The sequence below is a fragment of the Rhamphochromis longiceps genome, linkage group LG20 (genome assembly GCF_057381845.1).
Source record: "Rhamphochromis longiceps isolate RC_006_pf linkage group LG20, R_longiceps_female_GT1.1, whole genome shotgun sequence".
NCBI classification, from domain to species: Eukaryota; Metazoa; Chordata; class Actinopteri; order Cichliformes; family Cichlidae; genus Rhamphochromis; species Rhamphochromis longiceps.
The window spans coordinates 32,081,425-32,104,455 of NC_140576.1; the positions used below are offsets into that span (position 1 = coordinate 32,081,425).

The window sequence follows — 23,031 nt, forward strand, 5'->3', positions numbered from 1 at the left end:
TTTCCAAGGCCATTAACAAAGAAAGATACCATCAACTTGCTTTATGTATGCTTTTGAAGCCGGAGGCCATAGCAAAGAATGAAAGTCATGACATTGCTGCATCTGCTGCTTTTGTCTCATGTGAGACGTATACTGCCACGCATGTTTTCATCACTTCATCACTTAATTAAGAGAAAATCTAATAACATGATCTCTGACCTTTGCATTACATCTCACTTTACAAAAAGCCAAGCAGTTAAAACTCCAATCATAACATGGCAAAAAGCCCTCACATTTTAATACATAGGAGGAATGTAGGACAGGAAATCAAGAAGCTACACTGAAGGGAAAGGGTGGGGGACAACTGGAAAACTATGGGCATAGGTTTTGTGGACAGGTATGTAGGAATGCTTGAGGATAATAGGAGTGCAATATTTTATGTGACCTCTAAGGGGATGACCAGGAGCGAGCCACGTTTTCACAATTACCTTATCCCCTGTGAACTGCCCTGGAAGCTGCCAGTAGAGCAGACCATCCTGGTGCAAGTTGAAACCTTTGTAGACCAGAAAGTACTGAGAGGCAAAGGAGGAAGGAGAATAAGCCACAGGAAGCGAGCGAGAGTTAAGCAGCAAGATGAAATCACAAGCAAGCAAGCAAGAATTCCAGAAAGTATGCCTGGGAAGTATCGGGGACAAACATAACATGTAACTAAACACTTTGAAGTAGATGTTTTCACGTAGGAGTTTCATTGCTGCCAATCGATAACAGCAGAGCACTTGCACTGTGCCTTGCCTGACAACTAAAACAGCAACTTGCACAGTCAGTAATACGGCAATGACAGCTTAACAAGTGCCTCAATTAGATGGGGATCTAAACCAGACAACAGCATAATGACAGGCCATTATAAAAACCAGTGTTAAGTGGAGAATTACAGTGCACACTGTGACAGCAATGAGTGGGAGTGATTTGCTTAACAACAAAAAATACCTCCATTCCAATTAATCACTAGAATTAAGTCAACTACCCATTCTCTAGTGTTTATGAACTACATGCATTATATTCAGCATTAATGTCGCAAATTATAATTAAGTTTTATTTTAAATATCTGGAAAAAAACAACCCTCAACAAATAAAAAAAGAAAGTTGTTAATTAACTTTAAAGGTTTAAGATTATAATGTACATGAAGTTAGTCACTCAGTCATTCCACTATCTACCTTGCTGGTCCCACCAGTCGTACTATAAGTCTTGCTCACTGTGTTCTTGCTCTGCTGATTCACGGGAGAACCAGGCCCCAAAAAGAAATGCAAGACATCAACATAAGGGTTGCGAAAAATAAACGAAACCTCTTGCAATCTCTGACAGAGTGTACCTGGAGATGAGGAGCATGTCCTGGGGAGTAAGGTTGGGGTCGAGTTGGTCTAACTGAAGCGATACCAGATGGGGAGGGTGGGGGACTCGGGTTACGCAAAGACCAGCGAGAATGAGAGGAAGACGAAGAGGAAGTCGAGACTCGGGAAGTATAGGGAGAAGAGTACGGAGGAAAGGAGGAGGATTTATAGGAGGGAAAAAATGGAGGAGAACCAGCTTGCCCATTGGAGAAATTAGAGAGAAGTGCCCAGACTTCATCATCCAGCTCTCTGACAGCACCCTGAGGGGAAAGTGGTGTACCAGAGACAGGTAATAGGTAACCTGATATATACCCACTCCAAGAGAAGGGGGACCTACCATGGAAACCTTGCTTGACCATCAATAAAAGTGACAAAGTTTATTTAGAAACACCAGGTTATACATGCAATCAGTTTTTATATAGTTACTGTAGATGCTGCCCATGATAGGCTCATTCTATTATTTCCATTCAAACAATGTAGTCACACCAACAAAACACTTAAAAAGTTCTTTCACGTAAGAAACTAAGATTTTGCTATTCATGCCAGAGTTCTCTATAACTCACTTACATGCACACACGCTCATATCTGACGATGTGCTTCTGCTCAGTCCCACTTCATCAAACCCAAGTGTTCATGCTGCTACATCTAATAACCAAGATGATGTTGTTACTTCTATAGATGTCCACAAAAACACTGTGCATCACTTATTCTTGTTAGACAAACGAGTTTTACATTCTCCGATCTACAGTGCAGGTCACACCAAATACCTGACTAGCTCTTTTGGTTCTGTGGGTGTCTTTACGTTGAGTGGCCATTAGGTTCCAGATGGAAGCATCCTTCCTTAGCTGCTCCTCTGGCAAATATGAATCACTCTATTGATGTGGATAAAGTAAGCTCTTTGATCACTTTGCTCACCACTGAGCTGATGGTATTTGCAAGTGTTATGGCAGTGTTATTCCAGTAAAAGTTAAAGTTTATGAAGCTCTTTTAAATGGACCATTAATGATCAATCCACAAGGCTTATATCATGTGAAGCAGAAAGCGATGTGGAATATGGACTTTGATAAAAGTGGGTAACTCTAAGGGGCCTTTGTTTGCCACCTTCAGCTGCAAAATGCATGCACAGCTGTAAAAATGGCATGCATCTAATAAATAACTGTGCCAGTATAGATAAATGATCACAGAACTTTTCAGTGCATATTCACGATATATGCATAACATGATAATTATTATTATTGTACATCAACCAGCGTATTTCAAATGCAGTACAGTTACTTGAAACATGCCAGATAACACTGCACTTCAGAAAAAAATCACCAGATTTTATATGATCTAATAGCAATCACAACATACAACAACTTTATACCTGATCTTTTCGTTTCACACGAGCAAAATGAGAATTTTTCTATAGAGCGTGGAGAGGGAGACAAACACAAAGAACAAGCTACAGTATGTGAGTCGTCACTGGGGCCATCAAATCTATACAAATTATTTTGCCAATATAAATGCTGTTCAGATTTAAAAGATGAAACCACTGCAGGAATGAAGGAAAAGAAATCACGCAAAGATTGATAAACAAGTTCACTCTAAAAGGACTGGCTGAAGCTTGAAGTAAGAAAAAGCAGCAAAAGGGAGAAAATAGTTGAGTAGGATGGTCTAGTTGTTTCTGATGTGTGCTGCTGAGCATGTTTATATGCAGCATGGGGGTGTTTTAACTGTTGTATCTGTGGTATATTCTTTTTAATACTGACCTTATCACCCTGGTAAACTCCTGGAAGCTGCCAGTAGTGAGGCTCCTGTCCCAGGTAGTCAAAGTTACTGTAGGACAGCTGAGTGCCTTCATTGGAAATCTCTACAGTGAAACCAGTGGAAATGCGACTGGTGCGCTGACGGTTGACCAGAGCGAATCCCTGGAAGTTCCCTGGAGAAAAGACTGAGGACACCTACAAAGCAAATTTAAGTATACAAGCCACTAAATAATGCAGTACCACTTAAAAAACATTAATAAATAAGGTGCTTAAAAGAAAAATATTTTGCATTTCCTCATTTTTTAATCGCAAAGTTTTAAAGTGATAAAAGACGCTCCTATTAAACATTCCCACAGATAAGTAATCTCTTTGATCCAAATGCTCAGAGTTCAGACGGTTTTAAACGCTCCACTTCAAACACATTTTTACACTTTCAGATCAGCGAAAGTTGATACCCCTAATATGGTGATGTCATATTCTCATATTCTGGCTGTGAGCACAGAACACCCTTCCACCATGTGCTGAAATCTTTCATTTCCAAGAGGCAGAAAATCAGAAAAAAAAACTTTGCTAAAAGGAAGGGAGAAGCAGACTAACAGGCTTGATACAGACTGCATGAGACTTGAAGGTCTTCTTGCACATGAATAATGAAAGTGCAGGGTTTAATAGAGACCCACTACAAAAGATACATTAAAAAAGGTACCAATGAAGAAAGCAAAATGGGGGAAGTTGCAATAATGAAAAAAAACAGGAACCTTTCTGTCACTCAATTGTTTATTTGTTACTTAATTACTTTGGTGTAGTATGAATGACTACAACGGAGGTCTTTATCAGCAGGAAACACTGTAAAACTTATGCTAATACAGTTAAAAGTCCAAGATTTATGCCCTCCATCACATTTTCTAACGCTGCCCAGTAGGCCATATTGGAGTCTTTGCTGGGCCTTGACCCTATCTGTTTTTGTATTTTTACTATTATTTAAAGTCTTACCAGATCTCTGTAGTAGGTTGAGCTGGAGCACTGCTGAGTGACACCCATACAGAAGCAGGACAGGCAGCCATCTTTGTTTTCTTGGCTCAGATGGAAGGCCCCAGTCTTACAGGTGGAGCAATACTGGCCTTCAACGTTCATCTACACCAGCATCAGAGGAAAAAGATACAAGCAGCCCATGCTATAATATTCAGAAGGTGAAAATACCTAAGGAATTAATGCAAACATGAAGTGACGGTGTCTGATCACCTTGCAGTTGCACACACCACTATTGCAGCTTTCATGCCCTCTTTGGTCACAGTTATAGCACTCTGTCACACGGCAGAAAGGTAGAAGATTACAGTAAGTTCTGTATTGAATAGTATCTTTGCAACTTGTATTTTCCTTATAAAAATAAGGCACAGATTTGTTATTTTTCTAGATCAAAATACTGAATTTACCATCACGTCCATTGCCAACTTTACAGCTCTGTCCAAGCATTGGATTACCAGTGTATCCTGGAGCACATCTGAAATAAAAATAGATAGTTAAAGTAAATATTTCCAGTCAAGAAGGATGCAAAAAGTATTAACCTGAGGAACAATGGGGCAGGAAGCTGGGAAGCCTGCTAGAAGAGATAAATTTGATGAATAATGTCCTTTAAGGCATCTTCTTGACCCAAACCAGACCTCAGCAAGAAACAAAGGACTGAGTGACTCAGACAAGAAACACATGTACCATTCTGTTACTCCATTCAGCAAGTATACGCATCTACACAGACAGCTAGCATTACATCAACATGAACCAAATCACCCAGCTTTTCCGCTGTATACTAACAGGTTTTAAACACTGCCTGCACTGGAGATGGATGAAGCACAGCCTCTGATAAAACTTTCAACATGTCTCAGATGTTGATCCCATCTCTCACAGGAGTGTTGTACAGCTGAAAATGAGAAATCTCTTTTTCAAATGAACAGAAACACTACAATTTATAGAAAACCAGAAAAAAAATGATCAAGATGAAAACAATTATTAATCTAAACTCATGTGACAACAAAGAAAGCAGAGGTAGGAATAGTAGCTACTAGGAATAGATAAAAGAGAAGATGCTAAGGCAGAAGAAAGTGATCATTTTTGATAGTGCGACAAAGAAAAGCAAAGCACCATCAGCTCAAGCATACATTGGCACTGTCACCCAGCTCATCCAAACCCGATTTGTGCAGGGACGACTGCTGTCAGTCTTACCTCACCTATCCTCTGGCAGGTCCATAGGTCAACAGCCAAGAAAGCAGACTTCCATGCTATAAACTTGTTTTCAGAAACACTATTCAAACTGTCTACTGGGACTTCAAGAACTTTCCAAAAGGAGTTAACTTAATCTTGTTTTACAGACATCATAATAACAAAAATCAACATACAGTACATCGAAATTGTCATACTGAAAGAACATCATATGGAAATTATAAAAATATAAAACGCAAAGCACAATCTCCAAAAGCAGAAAGCAACACTCATTTTTTTACATGACAATATTAAAATTTTGCCCTTGGATTCTTTTTTTTTATGTCCAAAGCCTTGGACTGCAGAGGAACATTTAGGGGTCAAATTTGAGGTAGCATGCCCATAATGAAGTGAACAAAGTACACATATGAAAGGTTCACATGCTAAGCAATCTCTTCATAGCGGAATTGTGTGCAATAGTTCTGACAGTACTTTGCCACATAATACACTTAAAAATATGTAAGCATCTACATTAAAGACTAAAGGAATAATACACTAAAGGTATCAAATGCAGGACTTGTTGGTTACTGTTTGCAAAAAAACCAAAAAGAACAAAGCAAAAACAAAGCATTGTCCCTTTAAAATCGGCCCCTCTTTATGACTCGACAAGTAAGAGGGAGAGGAATTTTGCTTCAAGCTGTCCCCTGTGGTCTCTGCTCTGTGTGAGCAGCACAGCTCAGCCGTCAAACACACACAGAGAGCAGAGGACAGAACATTTTTAAAGATATCCACTGTGACTAACCTGCAATTTGTTTTTGGTTTGGGATAAAAGTTGCAGCTTAGAAATGTAGCAAACACAGCAGAATAAGAGGGGAGAGAAGAAATGACAAAAAATGGTTGGGTTTCTGCAGAGGAAAACATCCCCCCCAAACACTTTTGTATTAGTCTATACTGTAAACGCATAGTATACCTTTAATAAATTAAAAGTCACTGTAAAATACTGTAAGTACTGTAATATTTGTGCCTTCATTATATTCCATTGATATGATTGTAGTATATATAAATAGGACCAAGATCAGAGAAATAAAAAAAAAATAACTGAAAAAAAATTATACAACAACAACATATTTTCTAGTCATCAGGGATAATTTTGATGGGAATGGCCAGCTTTCCCAAGACAATATGTAGAGAACCTTCTTGATTCCTGCTCTGCTTAGCAGATTTAGAATCTCCATTTAGAAGCCTCAGCAGGTCCAAAACTCCAGATTCAAAATATTTTTTCTTTTTATGTTGGTGTTTTTTAGTGTTTTTCTTCCTAGCAACAGCCTTGGATTTAGTGGGACTTGATGTCCTTTTTATCGTTATGTTCGACTTCTTCTTTGGAGAGGTAGCGTTGATTTGAGCAAGAGTTGTCCTTCTTACTGTTGTTTTAGGTTTCTTGGCTGTAGTAGCCTTAACAGTCTTTGTGGCTGTCACTGTGACCTTGGTTGAATTTTTCGTTTTGTGAGAGGGCAACTTATGAGCAAACTTGTGCTCAGTCTTTTTCTTATCTGGGTTAGAGCTACCTTTGTGAGGCTTTGGCAATTTCTTTGAATCATCTTCTGAAGTTTTCACACTCTCCGGAGCCTTCTTTGTTGCATCTGCTATCACTGTCTTTTTACGGCCATTGTTTATGTTAAGTAGAGCTGGATCCTTTTTATTGGCCCGATCAGACTGTTTTTGCAGCTGAGGGATTTTAGCAGGCTTTGAGTTGTGAGGTGGTGGGTCCACTTGAAATTTTGTGATTGTTGCCTCTTCTTTAACTTCCTTTAGTTTTGTTTGCCTTGGCTGTGAATTATGTTTTGGTGTCACAGCAGCCCTCCTGCCCTCCGGCTTTTTTGTTTGAGGCTTCACTACAGTTTGAGGTGTAGACTCTGAGTTAGTGTTAGGTTTACTTTGGCTGGTCTTCAACCTGACTGTTGATCTTGCTGAAGACTGATTTTTGAATGACCTATTGACTGATTGGAGGTTTGTTGTGTTTTTCACTGATTGGACTTTTCTATCTGTCTTAGGAGCAGATTTGTGTTTGTTTGAGAGGAGACCTGGAGTCGGTATGCTTTTGGGAACAGTGGCTTTACTAGTGAGAGACATTTTAGTAGGTATAACTCTGACCTGAGGCTGAGGTGTTGAGTGCAATGGGACCGCAATGACAGTTGTGAGTGAAGGCAGAACCCTTTTTTCTTGGAGTGAACGGGAAATGTGTCTTGTACGTTTCATCTTGTTCATCTCCTGAGCCAGGGCTGTGAAACCATCTATTAGGATCTCTAACCGCCCCTCTAGTCTGCTCAGACGAGCCTCCATTTCTGTGTAGCTCTTTTCCAGCTCGCTAACTTTCTTGTTCTTCTCTGAGGCTGTCTGCAGACTGATAACGTCTTTCAGCTGGGAGCTGAGAAGACTCTGCTGTTTCTCCATACTATGAATGCTGTCCTTCATATCAAGCGTGTTGCTTTCCAGCATGGTCAGTCGTCGGTTAAAGGAGTTCAGGTGAAGCCGGAGAAGTTGCTGGAAGCTTGACTGTCTGCGCTCTGGGCTTGGAGTGAAGCGTGGTGGGAGTCTGGACACTAACTTTTTGGGGGTGACTGAAACAACGCCCACCCCAATTATTTTTGTTGATTGAGTTCTGTGATGCTGTGATGCAGTAGACAATAAAGCCCTAGTAGGGATAATAGTAGTAACAGGCCTAGGATTTTCACTGTCATCATCTCCACTGCCGTTTAGTTCTAATTCTTTATCCCAGTTGAAATTGAATATTGTTTCAGATCCACATCCCATAGGCAGGGAGCCCTCTGTGTGCTTCTCCAGGAATGGGTCCCCACAACTGTCTGCAGATGGCATCTCTTCTCTTAATATCAAAATAGCAAAATCAGGCAGGGATACAGGCAGGGACTTCATATCATAGTAAATGACAAGATGCGCTGTGTACCCAAGTCACCTTTTCATCTTTGCCATTGGGGTGGCAAAGATTCATTAGCCAGACAGTCCACATAAATGCCACATCTACATTTATGACCAAAACAACTGATCTGTGCAGAAATCACATTAGCCAGCACCTACAATGTGTTTCTATCAGCCAAGCAAAAAGGTGAAGCAGAAGGCAACCTTTGAAAAAGGCTTCTGGAGATAATGTAAAAGGAGAAGAAAGCAAAAGTAAGATATACAGAGGGAAAAAAGTCTATTTCCAAACTGTTAGTTCTCCTTCAGCATATTTCTTTTCTATAAAAAAAAAAAAATCTAATCTGACTGATGGCATCCTCGTTACCAACGAAGGGAACTTAGCCAACAACAAAGACACAGCATTGTGCCACAGGAGAAATAACCTTAGTGGTCTGTGTCGCATGTGGGACGAAGAAAACTACTAGTAGCAGCAGAAATAACTTCACAATCTGCAAATCAAAACACCACAATACAACACTGAGAACCACCAGCAGCTCTGTGAGGACACAGTACAAAACCTTAAAGATATATTAGAGATCCCATCCCTCCTTTGATATACTTCAGCTACAAAAACCATGAAAAAAAGGGAAATTTGAACCACAGACATGCTTATATCCCTCTCCTGTGAATGAAATCAGTCTGTGCTACTGCCAGCCCCTGGAAACCTTTCTGCCGGCCAGCCAGGTAACCCCAAACACTGAGCAGTGCTTAGACAACCCTGAGAGGAAGACAAAGAGAAAAATAGAGAGATGAGAAATAGAAGAGGAGCAACGTACCTTTCACAGCGTCGGCCAGTGAATCCAAGAGGACAGTTGTCACAGGTCGGCTGGCCGTCAGAATCCAGATAGCAGGTCGTGGAGAATCTGTTTGAAAAAACAGAGATGACGATTGAGAATGATCCTGCCCTGCACACAGTTTACTTTAGCATGAAAAAGAACAAAAAAGTAAACTGAAAATGATTTCTGACATAAACTTACTGGTTATTAGAAGAGATTCCAGGGCAGGAGCAGGGCTTACAGGCCTGAGCACCACCCGTGACAGGGTCTCCATAGAAACCATTTTGACAGCGCTCACATCTTGAGCCAGCAGTGTTATGGAGACATTGCTTTAGGTCAGGAAACACATAAAAAAGGGGTGTGATCCATGGAACAGTTGAAGATATGGCACTTAGGTAGCCACATGTTGGGATTTGCCAAGAAATAATTTGCACATTCCGTGTCAGAGATCAAAGACGGCTCAGCACTGACAAAGGCTACAGAGAGGGGAAGAGTAGCACAGAACCTACCAGACACCTGCCGGTCTCCGGGTCACAGCTGCTGGCGTGACCGTTACAATCACACCTCCCACATGTGCCCAGGTAAAGCCCAGAGGTAGTCCGCGTATACCCTTCGTCACATTCCTGCAGAATGGAAAAAAATGGAAAAGCACCTCAGGTGAGAGACAAGTGATGACAAACAGGAAAATGTCTTTGTTCCACTGCCGGAGCGAGACAGACTGCAATTATCGCCAAGCAGTATTATGGAAAAAATTAAGAGACTTTATTTCTAGCAAGCTTAGACACATCTGTGGTGCCTTTGCTTTCTTTCCTTTGTCAGAATAACTTCAGTAAAATCGAAGGTTGCAAAGTTGCTCGTACCAATTCAAAACAGCAGTTTGAATTATCAGAAGATGGAGTTTGCAGTTTCACATAGAACGGACTACAGAAGCTTGAAGCTAAGCTAGCCTCAGATGAACAACCATCAATGTTTAACATCCTGTTATTCTTGCTTTGATACATTAAACTGATTTAACTGGCAGCTGTAGTTCACTTGAGGGAAAATATTTCCTGTGCAAAACTACATGTATAAATAATTATTGATTTATTTATAAAGAGACATTAGTGCAGATTTTTTTCATTTTCCATTACTTTAAAAACTCCAAAGCAAAAATGCCTCTTTCTGTACAACTAATAACAATGAATAGAATCATAAATCAATAATCATTAGTTGCAGCTATTAAGTTTTTGTCATCTCATCTAGAATAATCTAGACTACTCTCCTCATGTGTACCTGGCAAGATGGTCCTCTGTATCCTTGAGGGCAGGCGCACTCTTCCACCTCCAGAGCACGTTCATACCCAGTTGAGTGAGGAACAGCAATGTCCATCTGGATATCTGAGACACTAAATCACGCATAAAAAAGACATGTGAAGCAGTGTGATCCTCTCGGATTAATATGTGATTTGTGAAACTTTTCCACACTCTTTGAGGAACCTCCCAGCATACCTGCTCTCAGCCAAATTGTCGGCATAGCTGGCTCTGATCATGAAGACAGCAACGTCTGCCAGCGCCATCAGTAGGTGCTCACGAGTACACGGCTGTCCGTCAGCACGACGCCATTCAGACTGTCAGCCAGAGAAAAACAATTAAGCGAAAGTGAAATGTTGATGAGGATTTAGGTTTAGCTAAACTCCCAAAAAACACTGAAACACACCTCTCGGAAGGTCACAGTGACAATTTGTGGGAGACGTGGGAGCGGTCTGGTTTGAGCGTAGTGTTCCAGGAAGATTCCATTGCCTTGGAGAACCACATCTGGCTGACCATCAATCACAAGAGAGCGCTGAAATGGTTCAAAGCTCACTGTGTAGCGAAGCTCTCCGCCATAAGCTGTCACCTGGTAGCAACATGTTGAAAACAAATGCTCATTCGAATCAAATTAGTTTTATTCGTGTAGTGCCAAATCATAACATAGGTCATCTAAGAGCACTTTACATAGTAATATCAAGACATTACAATACAGAGGCAGCACGGTGGCACGGTGGTTAGCACCGTTGCCGCACAGCAAGAAGGTCCTGAGTTCAAATTCCAACATCAGGCCGGGGTCTTTCTGTGTGGAGTTTGCATGTTCTCCCCGTGTTCGCGTGGGTTCTCTCCGGGTACTCCGGCTTCCTCCCACCGTCCAAAGACATGCAGCTTGTGGGGATAGGTTAATTGGATAATCCAAATTGTCACTAGGTGTGAATGTGTGAATGAATGTGAGTGCGAATGGTTGTCTGTCCCTGTGTGTTGGCCCTGCGACAGACTGGCGACCTGTCCAGGGTGTACCCCGCCTCTCGCCCTATGACAGCTGGGATAGGCTCCAGCGCCCCCCGCGACCCTGAAAAGGATAAGCGGAAGCGAATGGATGGATGGACAATACAGAGAGAAGCACAAATTTCCTTTGAGCAAGTGTTTGGAGACAGCCGAGAGACATCATCAGTTTTAAACAGAAAGAAACTCCCAGCAGAAACAGATTAGTGAAGTATGGCCATCTGCTTTGAAAAGGTGAGCATTTCAACAAACTGAATAGTGGAAAGGTATTTAACCCCTCCGATACTGTGAGGGGAGTCACAAGACATCCTTGACTGGCTTTGACTCGAAGGTCCAAAAGAGCCTCAATGCATGGATAAAGGCAGCCTTCTTACTTGACAACATAGAAATCAGAAAACAGAAATCACCTTAAACATGCATGCTTTTTTCCTTGTTCCCTGCCTGCTACTCACTTGGTTGTTGTTTTGTTAGTTTTCCTCACCTTATCTCCCCTGAAGTTCTCAGGCAGGACCCAGTAGTAGATGTCATTAGGGAGACTCGAGAAGAAACGGTAGACAACTTCAGAGGAGCCCCTTTGTGAGATGCCTTCAGTGATGGTATTAGTGTTGGCACTATTGGAGAGGGAGAAGAGTTGCCCGTTTACGCCGCCCCGCACCTGAGAGATGCAGAAACAAGTCTGACTGAAGCGTTTGCACATTGCTTATAACTAGAAACAATCTAGAACCTGAAAAGATTTGCTGATACAGCATTAGTGAGCAAACACTGAGTGACATCATGGTGCCAAATATATGTGCTCCTTCTTTTTCCATTCAGAGCTTGGCAGCCCACCTGTTCTCTATTCCAAGTGGAGCTGGAACACTGTTTGGTGACGCCCATACAGAAACACTGTAGACAGCCTTCAGCGTTGGACCCTGATAGGTGGAAGAACCCAGGCTTGCACTCGTCACACAGAGCGCCTGCCACATTGTTCTGCAACGTAGGCAAAGAAGCAAATAAACAAACACAGTCACATATGTGGCCCATGTGCCTGTCAAGCCCTTCAATCCTTTGATAAAAAATGGCAGCAGAAAAACTCAGCCTTGCAGATTTATAACAACTGACGATTTAAATGTTTACCATACTGCAGCCATACCTTACAGCTGCATGGCCCGCTGCTGGAGCTGACAATTCCTCTCTCATCACACTTGGTAGATGGGTTTGCTGCAGGGACAGAGCAGTGGAAAGATCACATATGGAGAAGAAAGTCCACCTGGGAGGGTTCCAGCCACCCTGCACACCTAAGCCATGACCACACACTACAATCTACTGTAACCCCAGGAGGGAAAAACTGATGGGAATCATTGCACAAGATTTAGATCTTCTTGTGATCATACGGCTGGATAACTGACTAGTTCAACAAGCCAAACAATAATGTAAAGGTATTTGGATTTCTTTAATGTAAGTGTACTCACAGACAGGGACACATTTTCCATTAGGCAGAAGAGGGTTACCCTGATAACCAGGAGCACACCTGGAAAAAAAAACAGACAGAGATATAGTAGATATCAAAGTGTAGTTAATTTTAATTTTAAATACATTTGGCATATTTGAGAAACCACCTGTATAATATTGCACCATACAATACAACAGTCATTGTCGCAAACAGCCCCAAGTGTGTCATACAGCTTAATTCATATCCGTACAGGTTCTTAATTACGCTCAGCGATAAGGTACAGGTAATGATATACGTTTCCTCACTTTTCACAGCGTCTTCCTGTATAGCCGGGCCTGCATGCGTCACATGTTGGCTGTTGGTCAATGTTCAGGAAGCAGGTGTCAGAGAACCTACAAGGTCCGCAGAAAGAATAATGAATCAAAATCTAGGAGCTGCAGTTTAATGAGTAGCATGTGAAATGCAGTATTCTCAGTATTCTCGTATCTGAATGAGCTCAGTTTGAGTAGTGAGAAAGCTCAGTTTATTTACCAATGAAACCTTGTTTGAAGACTGTTTCCGCATGCATTAGTCTTCCATATTGTACTGTAGATGTGTTTGAGCATTTGTCTGTGACCTTACCGTCGTGATGTCTCAGTGTACGGGCAAGGGCAGGGCTTGCAGTCATCAGGGCGGCCTCGGCTTGGGTCGCCAAAGTAGCCAGAACGACACTTGTCACACTGAGGGCCCTCTGTGTTGTGCTGGCAGCTCTGTGGTTAGGAGAACACACAGTCAATTCACTCACACAGATGTCACTCAAAGTATATTTAACATTTTCGAGAATATTTTGGGTTTTTCTATTGTTGAGAATTCAATGAGAAGAGTGATACCATTGTTAATGACTCTACCAATAAACCTGGACCCAAGCATGCATGCAAGACTGGAATCATGGGGAAATGTGGGGTGTTTTTTATATCATAACTAGCAAGTTTGGGTTTTGCAGTGAATAATATGCTGGAACTGTTTCTTAGCCTTTTTGCTCCATTATGCATCCACCATGAAACCAACTTCTGACTATTTTCCTGTTTGAATCAAAAGGTGTTACTTGCATATGTGCTGGTAGTGAGGCTCTATAAGCCTTTAAAAAGGACTAAACAACCTATTTTGTCCTGCTTTTGTTTTTTAACCTGGGCTAAACAAATCATCCTCTAATGCAGACACAATTGTCTGACTCATTTTTTTTTTTGTTTTGGGGTTTTTTACCAGACATTGTCCGCTGATTGGATCACAGGCAGTAGCATGTCCATTACAATTACAACCAGCACAGGTTCCCAGATACAAGCCACCAGGAACACGCTCGAAACCAGCAGAGCACATCTCACAAGACAGGCCTGTGTATCCAGGAGGACATCTGGGAAAGATTAAAATACAAATGATCAAGCATTGCTTTCATAATGAAACTATGATGAGGCAAATTACAACACTTTGCGGTAAATAGAAAACAGCTGACTGAAAAACAGACTTTTTGTTGTTCTTGTTGCATTAGACACAAAGGAGACTGAGATGAAACTATTATAAATAATCACCAAAGTATAAATATAAAATTAGCCCTTGCGATGAAATAATCCATTTATTACTGTATTGTGCTCTTTACACTACATGTGTACACACTGGAGAAACCCAACAGACTGGGCGTTTCCTCCTTCTCACTTAACGCACCTGCATTCTTCAACGTCCTTAGCATGACCCAAAACGCTGAACTCCACAGTCGTGGTATCCATGACAATGTCACTGAGTGCCACACTGACCATGTGGTTATCATAGTTGGTGCGGATGCTGATGCTTTCCAGGTTGGCCAAGGTCATCATCAGCTCATCTCGGGTCACAGAACGACCACTGGAGTGCTGCCAGTTGTCCTAAAAATGTAACAATTAGGTTAACTAACATAATGCATGTGGAAGTGCTTAATTCATCTTACTTTTGATCATTATTAGATTATTACTCCGTCATGACCTATAAAATCTTTCTACATTTTCAAAAACACATATAATCATTACATCATTACAAAGTTACCACAGGATTGTGCAGAATATGAACCAGAGCCCTTACTTCAGTGAATCTGATCTCCTTTTGGTTGACCACATTGGGAGGGGTGCCATTGCCTCTGCGGTACACAAGCCTGCGCCCATTTCCAACCAGCGTCACATCTGGCTTCTCCACAGACTCGGACAATCCGCGTGCTAGTGTGTACCGCACCTTAAACTTCAATGATCCTCCATAGGAATCGATCTAAAACAAATGGAATGATTAACACGAATAAGCGTGTCAATTAAAATGAGACTTGTGAATTATTTTCTCCTTACTTTATTGCCCAGGAACTGGCGAGGCAAGGTCCAGAAGGAGTCGAGGTTAAGGAAACGACGTGAGAGGTCGACAAGCTGGAACTCTTCCATCTCCGGGTTAATAAGGAGCTGAGTGGAGGAAAGAGGAGGAGTACCAGGTCTCGATGGGTAGGTAACGTTCACTCCTGGAATTGACAAGTTCAGATTTATTTTATGTTAGCTCTTAATGTTAGGAATAAAAGTTTGAAAGGTATTTCAGCTGACAGTTTATCTGTTCTGTCAGCTTAAACCATACGCATATGGATTAAAAGCTTTTTTTGCCTTTGAAGTTTTCCTCCTCTGTGAACCGCAGACTGATATGGTTGCGATAACGTCCAGTGCTCTTGCAATTTTTAGAGATTCCACCGCAGAAGCAGGACAAACAGCGGCCATTCACGCTAAAGTGACCATCAGGACAGTTGCCTGGAAAGAACAAGTGGATATAACTTATCTACAGTTATCCTACAGTTTCCAAGGTACATAACTTAATGTTTGTTGTTAAAACTGTAGTCACGTTGACGCTGGGCCCAAGGGATGTGTCCGTACCTTGGTTTGGATTTGAAATAAGAGTTAACACTCCATCTGGGATGCCAAACACCAAGCCTTTAGCATTAATGGCCTCGCATGTGTACGCCCCCTGATCTGACTCCTTCACATCACGAATAATGAGGGTCCCACGGCCATTATCACTGGTCACGGTAATCCTGAGAATAGAGAAATAAAACACCATTGGAATAAGATAAAAAGCTTTCCTTTACATCTCACTGTTACAGTCTTAGAAAACATTGTTACACAAAAACCCATCAATTTTAAATGTAATTGCCCAAACCACACATGCAGTCGTCTACGCCTAGAGTGAACATTTCGAAACGGCAACATCTGGAGCTGGAGTACACCACAAATATTCGGGTAATTACAATCATGGGCCTAAAGATGAAGAGTCAAAGCTGAGACGATCAGCTACACTGTCAACAGCCTCCTCACCTGAAACTGTATCACAGAGGAAAATACCTTCACAGAGATTTTCAAATCTTCAGCGACTACTGCAGATGACTTCTAGCTTTTATCAGATATCAGATTGGAAACAGATTGACTAAAAAATAACATTAACAAACTCCAATTCATAGATATTTTAGGCCATTTTGACTGTGTTTTCTCCAAACTTTGAATTATCAGAGGTTAAGAGTTTCTGAATGTGTACACTAAATTAGGTTTGATTATAGACCTGATGAACAAAAAGCACAGAGGTGGTGAATTTCCTATCAAACCCACCTGTTGCTGGTAGGAATGTGTCCCCAGTTGAGTCTCCAGGTGATAATGGGTGTTGGCACTCCAACAGCTTGACAGGTGAATGTTACTGTGGCTCCCCGTGCAACCTGAACTGACTCTTCTGGGGGGCTTGTTACAGCAGGAGGGGCTGTGAGGAGTCAAAAAGGACAAAAAACCAAAAAATAAATGCACATTTACAAAACAGCTGGCATGTCACTGGAATTTGGCGAGTGAAGCTCATAAAGGCTGAGGAAGTCAAATTCTCTGCTATGGACAGACAATTTTCTTTTAGTTCAGGGATGGAGGGCTCACAAAAGCCCTGTGTTTCACTGAATACATGTGAAAAAAGCCTGTTTCACAGAAAATTAGGCAAAGTGTACAAAGGAGGCAATATACAGAGTAGTGTCAGAGAAGTGATTTGCATGAAAATATGAAAGAAAGCAGTTGAATGTGTATGAGAATGAGTCTATTAACAGGCAGATGTGGACAGGCACTGGAGTGAGACTTACTGCAGCCATACTCATCGGAGCGGTCTTCACAGTCTGGCTCTTCATCACACTGGTAACTAGCTGGGATACATTTGTTATCACTCAGGCATTCAAACTGCTCAGGAGCACACCTGTCATCGGGGCCCTTGGAGGCTGCAGTGATGACAAGATGAAAAGTAATAGCAAATTTATATCCCTTCACAACATAAACAGCAGCTTTGAATCAAGGTCAGAAAGGCTCATAGCAATTGCTTAGCACCAGCAACCAATAACCTAAACTGAAACCAATCATTTTTAGCATTATGGGAAAGGTGCTACCCCACCTCTTGCCCTATGGTAGCAGGGATAGGCTCCTTACCCTGAGATGGCTGGATGGATGGATGGATGGATGGATGGATGGATGGATGGATGGATGGATGGGAAAGGTGCTTTTTTGCAGAGTCAAATAAGAAGATGAATACCACTATTTCTGGATTTAATATATGAACCTGAAGGTGTTAATTGGCCTCACTCAACATAAAGAATGATAAAGAAGGACACCTATCATGGATCTATCCTCCTATCCTTAATTAATATGTACACACAAAAAAACGCTGATGGACTCTTTTTCTTCATCAAGGTCACATTCACAGTAAAGCGACTTATTCTCAGTGGCAATACATACATTTGTGGAAAGTTTCGGAGGCCTATGATTTGTTCCTTCTTTTTAAATAAGTGTGCTCATATTCACACGCAAGTATTTTCCTTTGCTTAACCAGTTCTGGGATATGGCGGTGGGGGGTGGAGCCTATCCCAGCTGTCATAGGGCAAACAGCAGGGTACACACTGGAGAGGCCACCAATCTGTCCGAGGGCTAAACCATAGAGACAGAAAATCGTTCACACCTACAGCTAGTTTAAAATAACCAATTAACCTAACCCCATGCATGTCTTTGGACTGTGCGAAGAAGACTGAGTGTCTGGAAATAGCTCATGAAAATACAAATGTCACACAAAACACCCCAGGTGGAATTTGCACCCAGAACCTTCGCACTGAGGAGACAGCGCTAACCACTGCACTATCATGCCACCCACACAATTATTTGAAATAATAAGATGACTTAACAAATCCAAAATTAGATTTAATATTGTTGTTTAAATTTAAGAGACGGACATCAGAGAGGTAAGGGAGCTTTACTTATTCCTTTAAGACAGATTTTTACTGTCTCACAAAAGAAACGGAGACTTACGGCAGTCGGTTTCATCTGAGTTATCCTCACAGTCATTGTCTCCGTCGCAGCGCCAAAGTTTGAGTGCACAGCGACCATTTTTACACTTGAACTCGTTGGGTTCACAGGGAGATGGAGTACCTGCAAAAAAGGCAAGAGGCTGATTAGGGATCATGTTGCTCTCTGGGACTGTTCGCATGTACAGGGCTGCGTTACTCACCACATCTAAACTCGTCGCTTCCATCTGGGCAGTCCCGCTGACCGTCACAGATATAGTCACGAGGTATACACTCTCCAGTCTGACATGTAGCCTGATCCACTCTGCAGGGTCCAGGTTGGCCGGGGGGACGCACTACCTTCTGGGTTGTATCGACTGTGGTGGCAGGGGTTGTGATGATCGGAATAATCGGCCCTATTGAGTATGACACAACTCTTTCATTAGGCCTATGCAAAGATGTACACAGGTGCTAATTACTGTCCCACACATCAAACAGCCATTACTCCAGCATATAACTGATCATGTTAAACTGCCAACCAGTCACAATGAGGCCACTCACCACAATTGAGCTCATCACTCATGTCTCTGCAGTCTTGTCGGTTGTCACACAGGTATTCCATTAGGATACATGTCCCATCACCACACCTGTGCTCATCTGGCATGCAGGGTCTCACACTGGGGGTTACTGTTAGAGATGCAGAGGGGAAGCAGGGGGAGGGGGATGTTGAAGGATCACAGACATGCAAGCGTTGACTATGGTACAGCCAAAAAACTACCTAACGTCATATTAAAACACAATTAACAATTTTTTTTTAAATATTTCATTTAATTTTTTTTAAAAAACTTCTCCTGGAACTCTACTGCAGAAAGAACAACTCAGAAGTGTTGAAAATATTACCAAAATCTGAAAGCTTGTGATAATTAGGGAGCTTTTCAAGAACATTACAAGATTTTCATTAGTGTTTGTGTTCTGGTAACCATAAAATATACCATAGGTTCAAACCAACATGGTAGCTATACAATAACACATTAGACAGATTACATTAGGCGGGCAAGACAACACTGGACAGACTAGACTGAAGAACACAAAAAAAAAGAGATTGACACAAACTAAATGACAAAGAGTAGATTAGACATGGCTAGATGGATACAAAAAAATAGAACAGACATATTTGATACACAATAAGAAATAAATACAAGACTGGACAAGAAAGGCTTAATAACGCACAAATAAAGACTGGATTGAACAAACACTACACTACAGTGAACACAGGCTACAAATACTTTGTAAGAATAGATTCGACACACAGACACACAAAGACAGCAAAACGAGACAGACAGATGAATGACAATGCTGTCACCTGAATAAACAAATAAAAGATAAAGTCACCATTTAACTCTATTAGTTGCCATGTCTGTATAGAGAGTTTTGTGGAATTGATGGCAAAAAAATTTAAAAAGCTGCATTCCTAATCACACTCATGCCATGCAAATATACTTTATACTCATTGGGCACTACTGGACTTCAAAGACTAAACTCAGAAGTAGACTCAAAGTCTGCTTCACACTTCTGTGCTTCCATGCAAAACATTCCTCAGACAACGGGACTTGTACACATCAAATTAAAGACACAAATGCTCAACTGTTCTTTCTAAATGCACTACAGTTTCTAACTCACCATGCAACAGGCATGGCAAAATACAAACCTGGGTCTGCTACATGCTCCGCTGAAGGCAAAGGTTCAGCTATAAACCAGAGGGAAATGTTAAGGTAACTGCCTACCCCGCTGGTAAATCTTCATCTGCTGTAAGTATACAGCAAACTCTTGGGTAACAGTGGCACCTGTTTCAGTACTTCTTGAGGTCTTACCTACTCCAAGCCGTCTGAACTGAAAGCCCTGGACCGAAGTGCTGTAGGAAGCAATTGCTCCCTCCTTCACCACGTTGTACAGCACGCTGCGGATCTGTTCCTCATTGGCGTTGTATTCAGATCCCACATCTATTTCCACAAATACATCAACGCCATCCTCTCTTATCTCCTTTCTGCAAAGACCAAAAGAAGGCCAGCTGAGCCTACAGACTGTGTGGCATGCACCGCATATGTTAAACAATAAAGCTTGTTAAAAGCGTCCTCTTTGGCTGTCCTAGAAAGGACTTACTTATTGCTCCTGTATTACTGACTGAATGTCTACAATGCTGCTGGCCTACTGGCCTTGGGTAATACGGAAAAACAAGAAGAAATATCACCTGGCAAGGTAAAAAAATATCCAAACAACAAAATAAAGCTACTTTAAGTGTCACAAATAAATATTTAAATAATATTGTGTATGTTCTTACTTAACAAGGATCACACTGACTGTCTGGACACCTGGAATCTTGTTGTACTCTGACTCGAGCTGTGGAGGAAAAATAAATTTTTAGACACACAGTCACACATTCTTAAATTAGCAAAGTCATAAATAAAATGTCTTTCACCATATAAGGCAGTAACAGTCTTATGATACTGTACAAGAGCGCTATTTAGCACAGTTTATGAGAACAGGACATACCGTGTCCACCACTGCTTCAGAAAGCTCGATAAATTCACGAGAGAAGATTTCTTCGTATTCGGGACCGTAGACCAGGGAGGTGAAGTTGACAGAAGCTCTGTAATAAACTAGAAACACAAAGTGGGGAGAATTATCTGTTAGTTAAACTGCACATTAATATCCAACTATTGTCAGGTGTGCATGTTATAAGCTGCATTCAAGTCACTGTAGTCACGGTCACTGTGATGTGGGATACTGTTTGGAACTTCCTTTCCTCAGGAAAACCTCTGGTTAAATGTTTCAGGAGGTAAAAACTGAAAAGCACGACTGCGGCTTAAGTGAAAGCCACATACAAATTACAGCATCTATTTCTATATCTCAACTGTGACTGTGTCTGTGGCCAACAACCGACACACACTGACACAGTCACACTCCTCCACATACTGAAAAATAACCATTAAATTGTACTATCAACTATTCTGTGGGTCACAGACATGGAACATAAATAATCTAACATTTTTAAGCATATTTAAATAGAGACACATGATAGAAATGAGTTACAAATACACATAATACTCGTGACATTCAATATAACAGGGCCAAAAGTTTGCTTCAGATCTCCTGACTGAATGCTGATGATATCACAGACTTGGAAGGTCAGTAGGAGTAAAGTCACCATCAATACTGTGCCAGCAGCTGTGGAGGAAGAAGAAGAGGATCCTCTGTGAATGACTCTAGAAGAAGGCCTCAACATTCCCTCCTCAAGTCATACATGCATGAGGCAGGAAGGCTGGAGAGCAGTGTAAGGGGTCAGAGGATTACATCAATGGCCTACTTAGACTCCTTGTTCATGTAGTTCAGCAGCTAAAAACAGAACACTTTGCATTCAAATGTGTGGCAAACAGAAGCTGCAGTTAAATCGAGTTTTTATGCAACGCAAGCAAGTAGACATTTATTTAAATTAGGTTTTACAGGGTTGAGAACATAACAGACGTTCCGGTGGTGATACCGTGCAAGGACTTTAGGGGTTTTCACATAGCTTAAGAAAGCTTCATGTTAAAAGGTGAGAGCATGCAGACTGAGATCCTGCAAACCATGTGCAATGTTTTCAGAAAATGATTCACAGTATATTCATATATTTTACAACAATAGCTTGTGATGATTACAGGAGAAACAAAAACAATAATGGCATCCGGATAGATAACAACAAAATTCTGTAGAAGCATCCAGCAAAGCAATTGTTCTTCACTTGTGGTAGATTATAGGAGCCACACTGTAAAATAATAGCTTCTGCCAGTACTTCACTGTAATTTAACGGGGAAATTAGCTGCATTAAAGGCTTTTGAAACATTCTCAAATTGTTGATATACCCTCTTGTACAAAACAACTATAATGTGCGACTCGTTTTGAGGGAAATATTCGCTATAATATTATGATTACAATGTCACAGGCTTAGCCATGAAACTTAAAATAGCCTGCGCCTGCGGGGTGCCCCATTCTCACACTCCTGCCAACACTTTGTTAGGATGGGCTTGCCAACCTCTGATTTTAGGCTGGTAGTGTGGATTTAGGGAGGAAGTCAATATTTGTACTGTTTCTTGCAGTGAGATGCTATTTGCCGTGCCAAAAGCAAAGAGTCATGTTCTAAGTAGGCATCTGCTCAGCCTCTAGTTAGAAACATACATGCCCAAATATGCATAAAACAATAAATCTGCTCACATACACACCTACTGTGTGCAGCCGCTATACCCAGTCTTGGTGTATATAATTTTCTTCACCCTTTCCTTGTTCTTTGGATAATTGCACATCACTAGACATTCACACTGGCAGCAGATGTACATCATGCTTAACAGCAGCTACCTAATTAAAAGTTATAGATTTCATGTCTCACATAAAGGCTGTGCGGTCACTGTGTTTAAGAGCTTTCCTCACTTTATGCCGCTAAGTCCCATTTTCCTTCTACACATCGGTGTTACAACAAGACGTCCAACTCCTGGCGAGAAAAGCACCTTTTATGTCAAAGTAAACTGAGCATTGCCTAAGAAAACAGTAAGGGGAACAAGTAAGAACAGCACTGCAGGCTTTAGCACAACCTGGTGTGCTCGCTTTTCAGACTGCTACTATTAGATTTATAGGACCAATTGTTAGGCCTGAATATGGTCTCAGAAAACAAGCAACATCAAAGTTGCTCATCAAAGCGCCTCTTTTGACCCATATATAATCTAATCACTTGAGTGGGTACTTGCTGCCAGGTCAACAGTGGCTTGAAGCCCCATTTCTCTCCGAGCTTGCCGCAAAAAACAGAATAATGGGACTGCCTGAGATCCTTTGATTAGAGCACCGAGTTGTGCCATACTGCTAACGAGGGCCTCTTTCACTCCAAGAGCTCCTGTGGGCAACTTGC

At 41.5% G+C, this 23,031-nt stretch overlaps 1 protein-coding gene across 21 annotated transcripts in view; it reads right to left on the reverse strand.

The window, feature by feature from the left end:
• Positions 1 to 23,031, reverse strand: part of hspg2 (heparan sulfate proteoglycan 2) — a 94,462-nt gene that overhangs the window by 32,039 nt on the left and 39,392 nt on the right. For 8 of the 21 annotated variants that reach the window (XM_085393440.1, XM_085393429.1, XM_085393424.1 and 5 more), the window contains 36 exons: positions 20,649 to 20,755; positions 20,437 to 20,495; positions 19,970 to 20,142; positions 19,807 to 19,845; positions 18,660 to 18,785; positions 18,323 to 18,514; positions 18,124 to 18,243; positions 16,917 to 17,048; positions 16,411 to 16,555; positions 15,685 to 15,842; positions 15,421 to 15,561; positions 15,121 to 15,284; positions 14,867 to 15,046; positions 14,477 to 14,673; positions 14,021 to 14,168; positions 13,400 to 13,527; positions 13,084 to 13,170; positions 12,798 to 12,856; positions 12,479 to 12,546; positions 12,175 to 12,315; positions 11,828 to 12,001; positions 10,751 to 10,930; positions 10,543 to 10,661; positions 10,328 to 10,439; positions 9,565 to 9,678; positions 9,257 to 9,384; positions 9,056 to 9,142; positions 4,547 to 4,614; positions 4,356 to 4,417; positions 4,107 to 4,247; positions 3,120 to 3,311; positions 2,735 to 2,773; positions 2,136 to 2,240; positions 1,350 to 1,628; positions 1,195 to 1,248; positions 468 to 551 (listed from right to left, as the gene is read on the reverse strand). In XM_085393440.1, coding sequence (XP_085249566.1) covers positions 468 to 551; positions 1,195 to 1,248; positions 1,350 to 1,628; positions 2,136 to 2,240; positions 2,735 to 2,773; positions 3,120 to 3,311; positions 4,107 to 4,247; positions 4,356 to 4,417; positions 4,547 to 4,614; positions 9,056 to 9,142; positions 9,257 to 9,384; positions 9,565 to 9,678; positions 10,328 to 10,439; positions 10,543 to 10,661; positions 10,751 to 10,930; positions 11,828 to 12,001; positions 12,175 to 12,315; positions 12,479 to 12,546; positions 12,798 to 12,856; positions 13,084 to 13,170; positions 13,400 to 13,527; positions 14,021 to 14,168; positions 14,477 to 14,673; positions 14,867 to 15,046; positions 15,121 to 15,284; positions 15,421 to 15,561; positions 15,685 to 15,842; positions 16,411 to 16,555; positions 16,917 to 17,048; positions 18,124 to 18,243; positions 18,323 to 18,514; positions 18,660 to 18,785; positions 19,807 to 19,845; positions 19,970 to 20,142; positions 20,437 to 20,495; positions 20,649 to 20,755 — 4,502 coding nt within the window. The remainder of the gene's footprint in view (positions 1 to 467; positions 552 to 1,194; positions 1,249 to 1,349; positions 1,629 to 2,135; positions 2,241 to 2,734; positions 2,774 to 3,119; positions 3,312 to 4,106; positions 4,248 to 4,355; positions 4,418 to 4,546; positions 4,615 to 9,055; positions 9,143 to 9,256; positions 9,385 to 9,564; positions 9,679 to 10,327; positions 10,440 to 10,542; positions 10,662 to 10,750; positions 10,931 to 11,827; positions 12,002 to 12,174; positions 12,316 to 12,478; positions 12,547 to 12,797; positions 12,857 to 13,083; positions 13,171 to 13,399; positions 13,528 to 14,020; positions 14,169 to 14,476; positions 14,674 to 14,866; positions 15,047 to 15,120; positions 15,285 to 15,420; positions 15,562 to 15,684; positions 15,843 to 16,410; positions 16,556 to 16,916; positions 17,049 to 18,123; positions 18,244 to 18,322; positions 18,515 to 18,659; positions 18,786 to 19,806; positions 19,846 to 19,969; positions 20,143 to 20,436; positions 20,496 to 20,648; positions 20,756 to 23,031) is intronic. The other 13 variants (XM_085393434.1, XM_085393435.1, XM_085393442.1 and 10 more) reach the window with 11 other exon arrangements.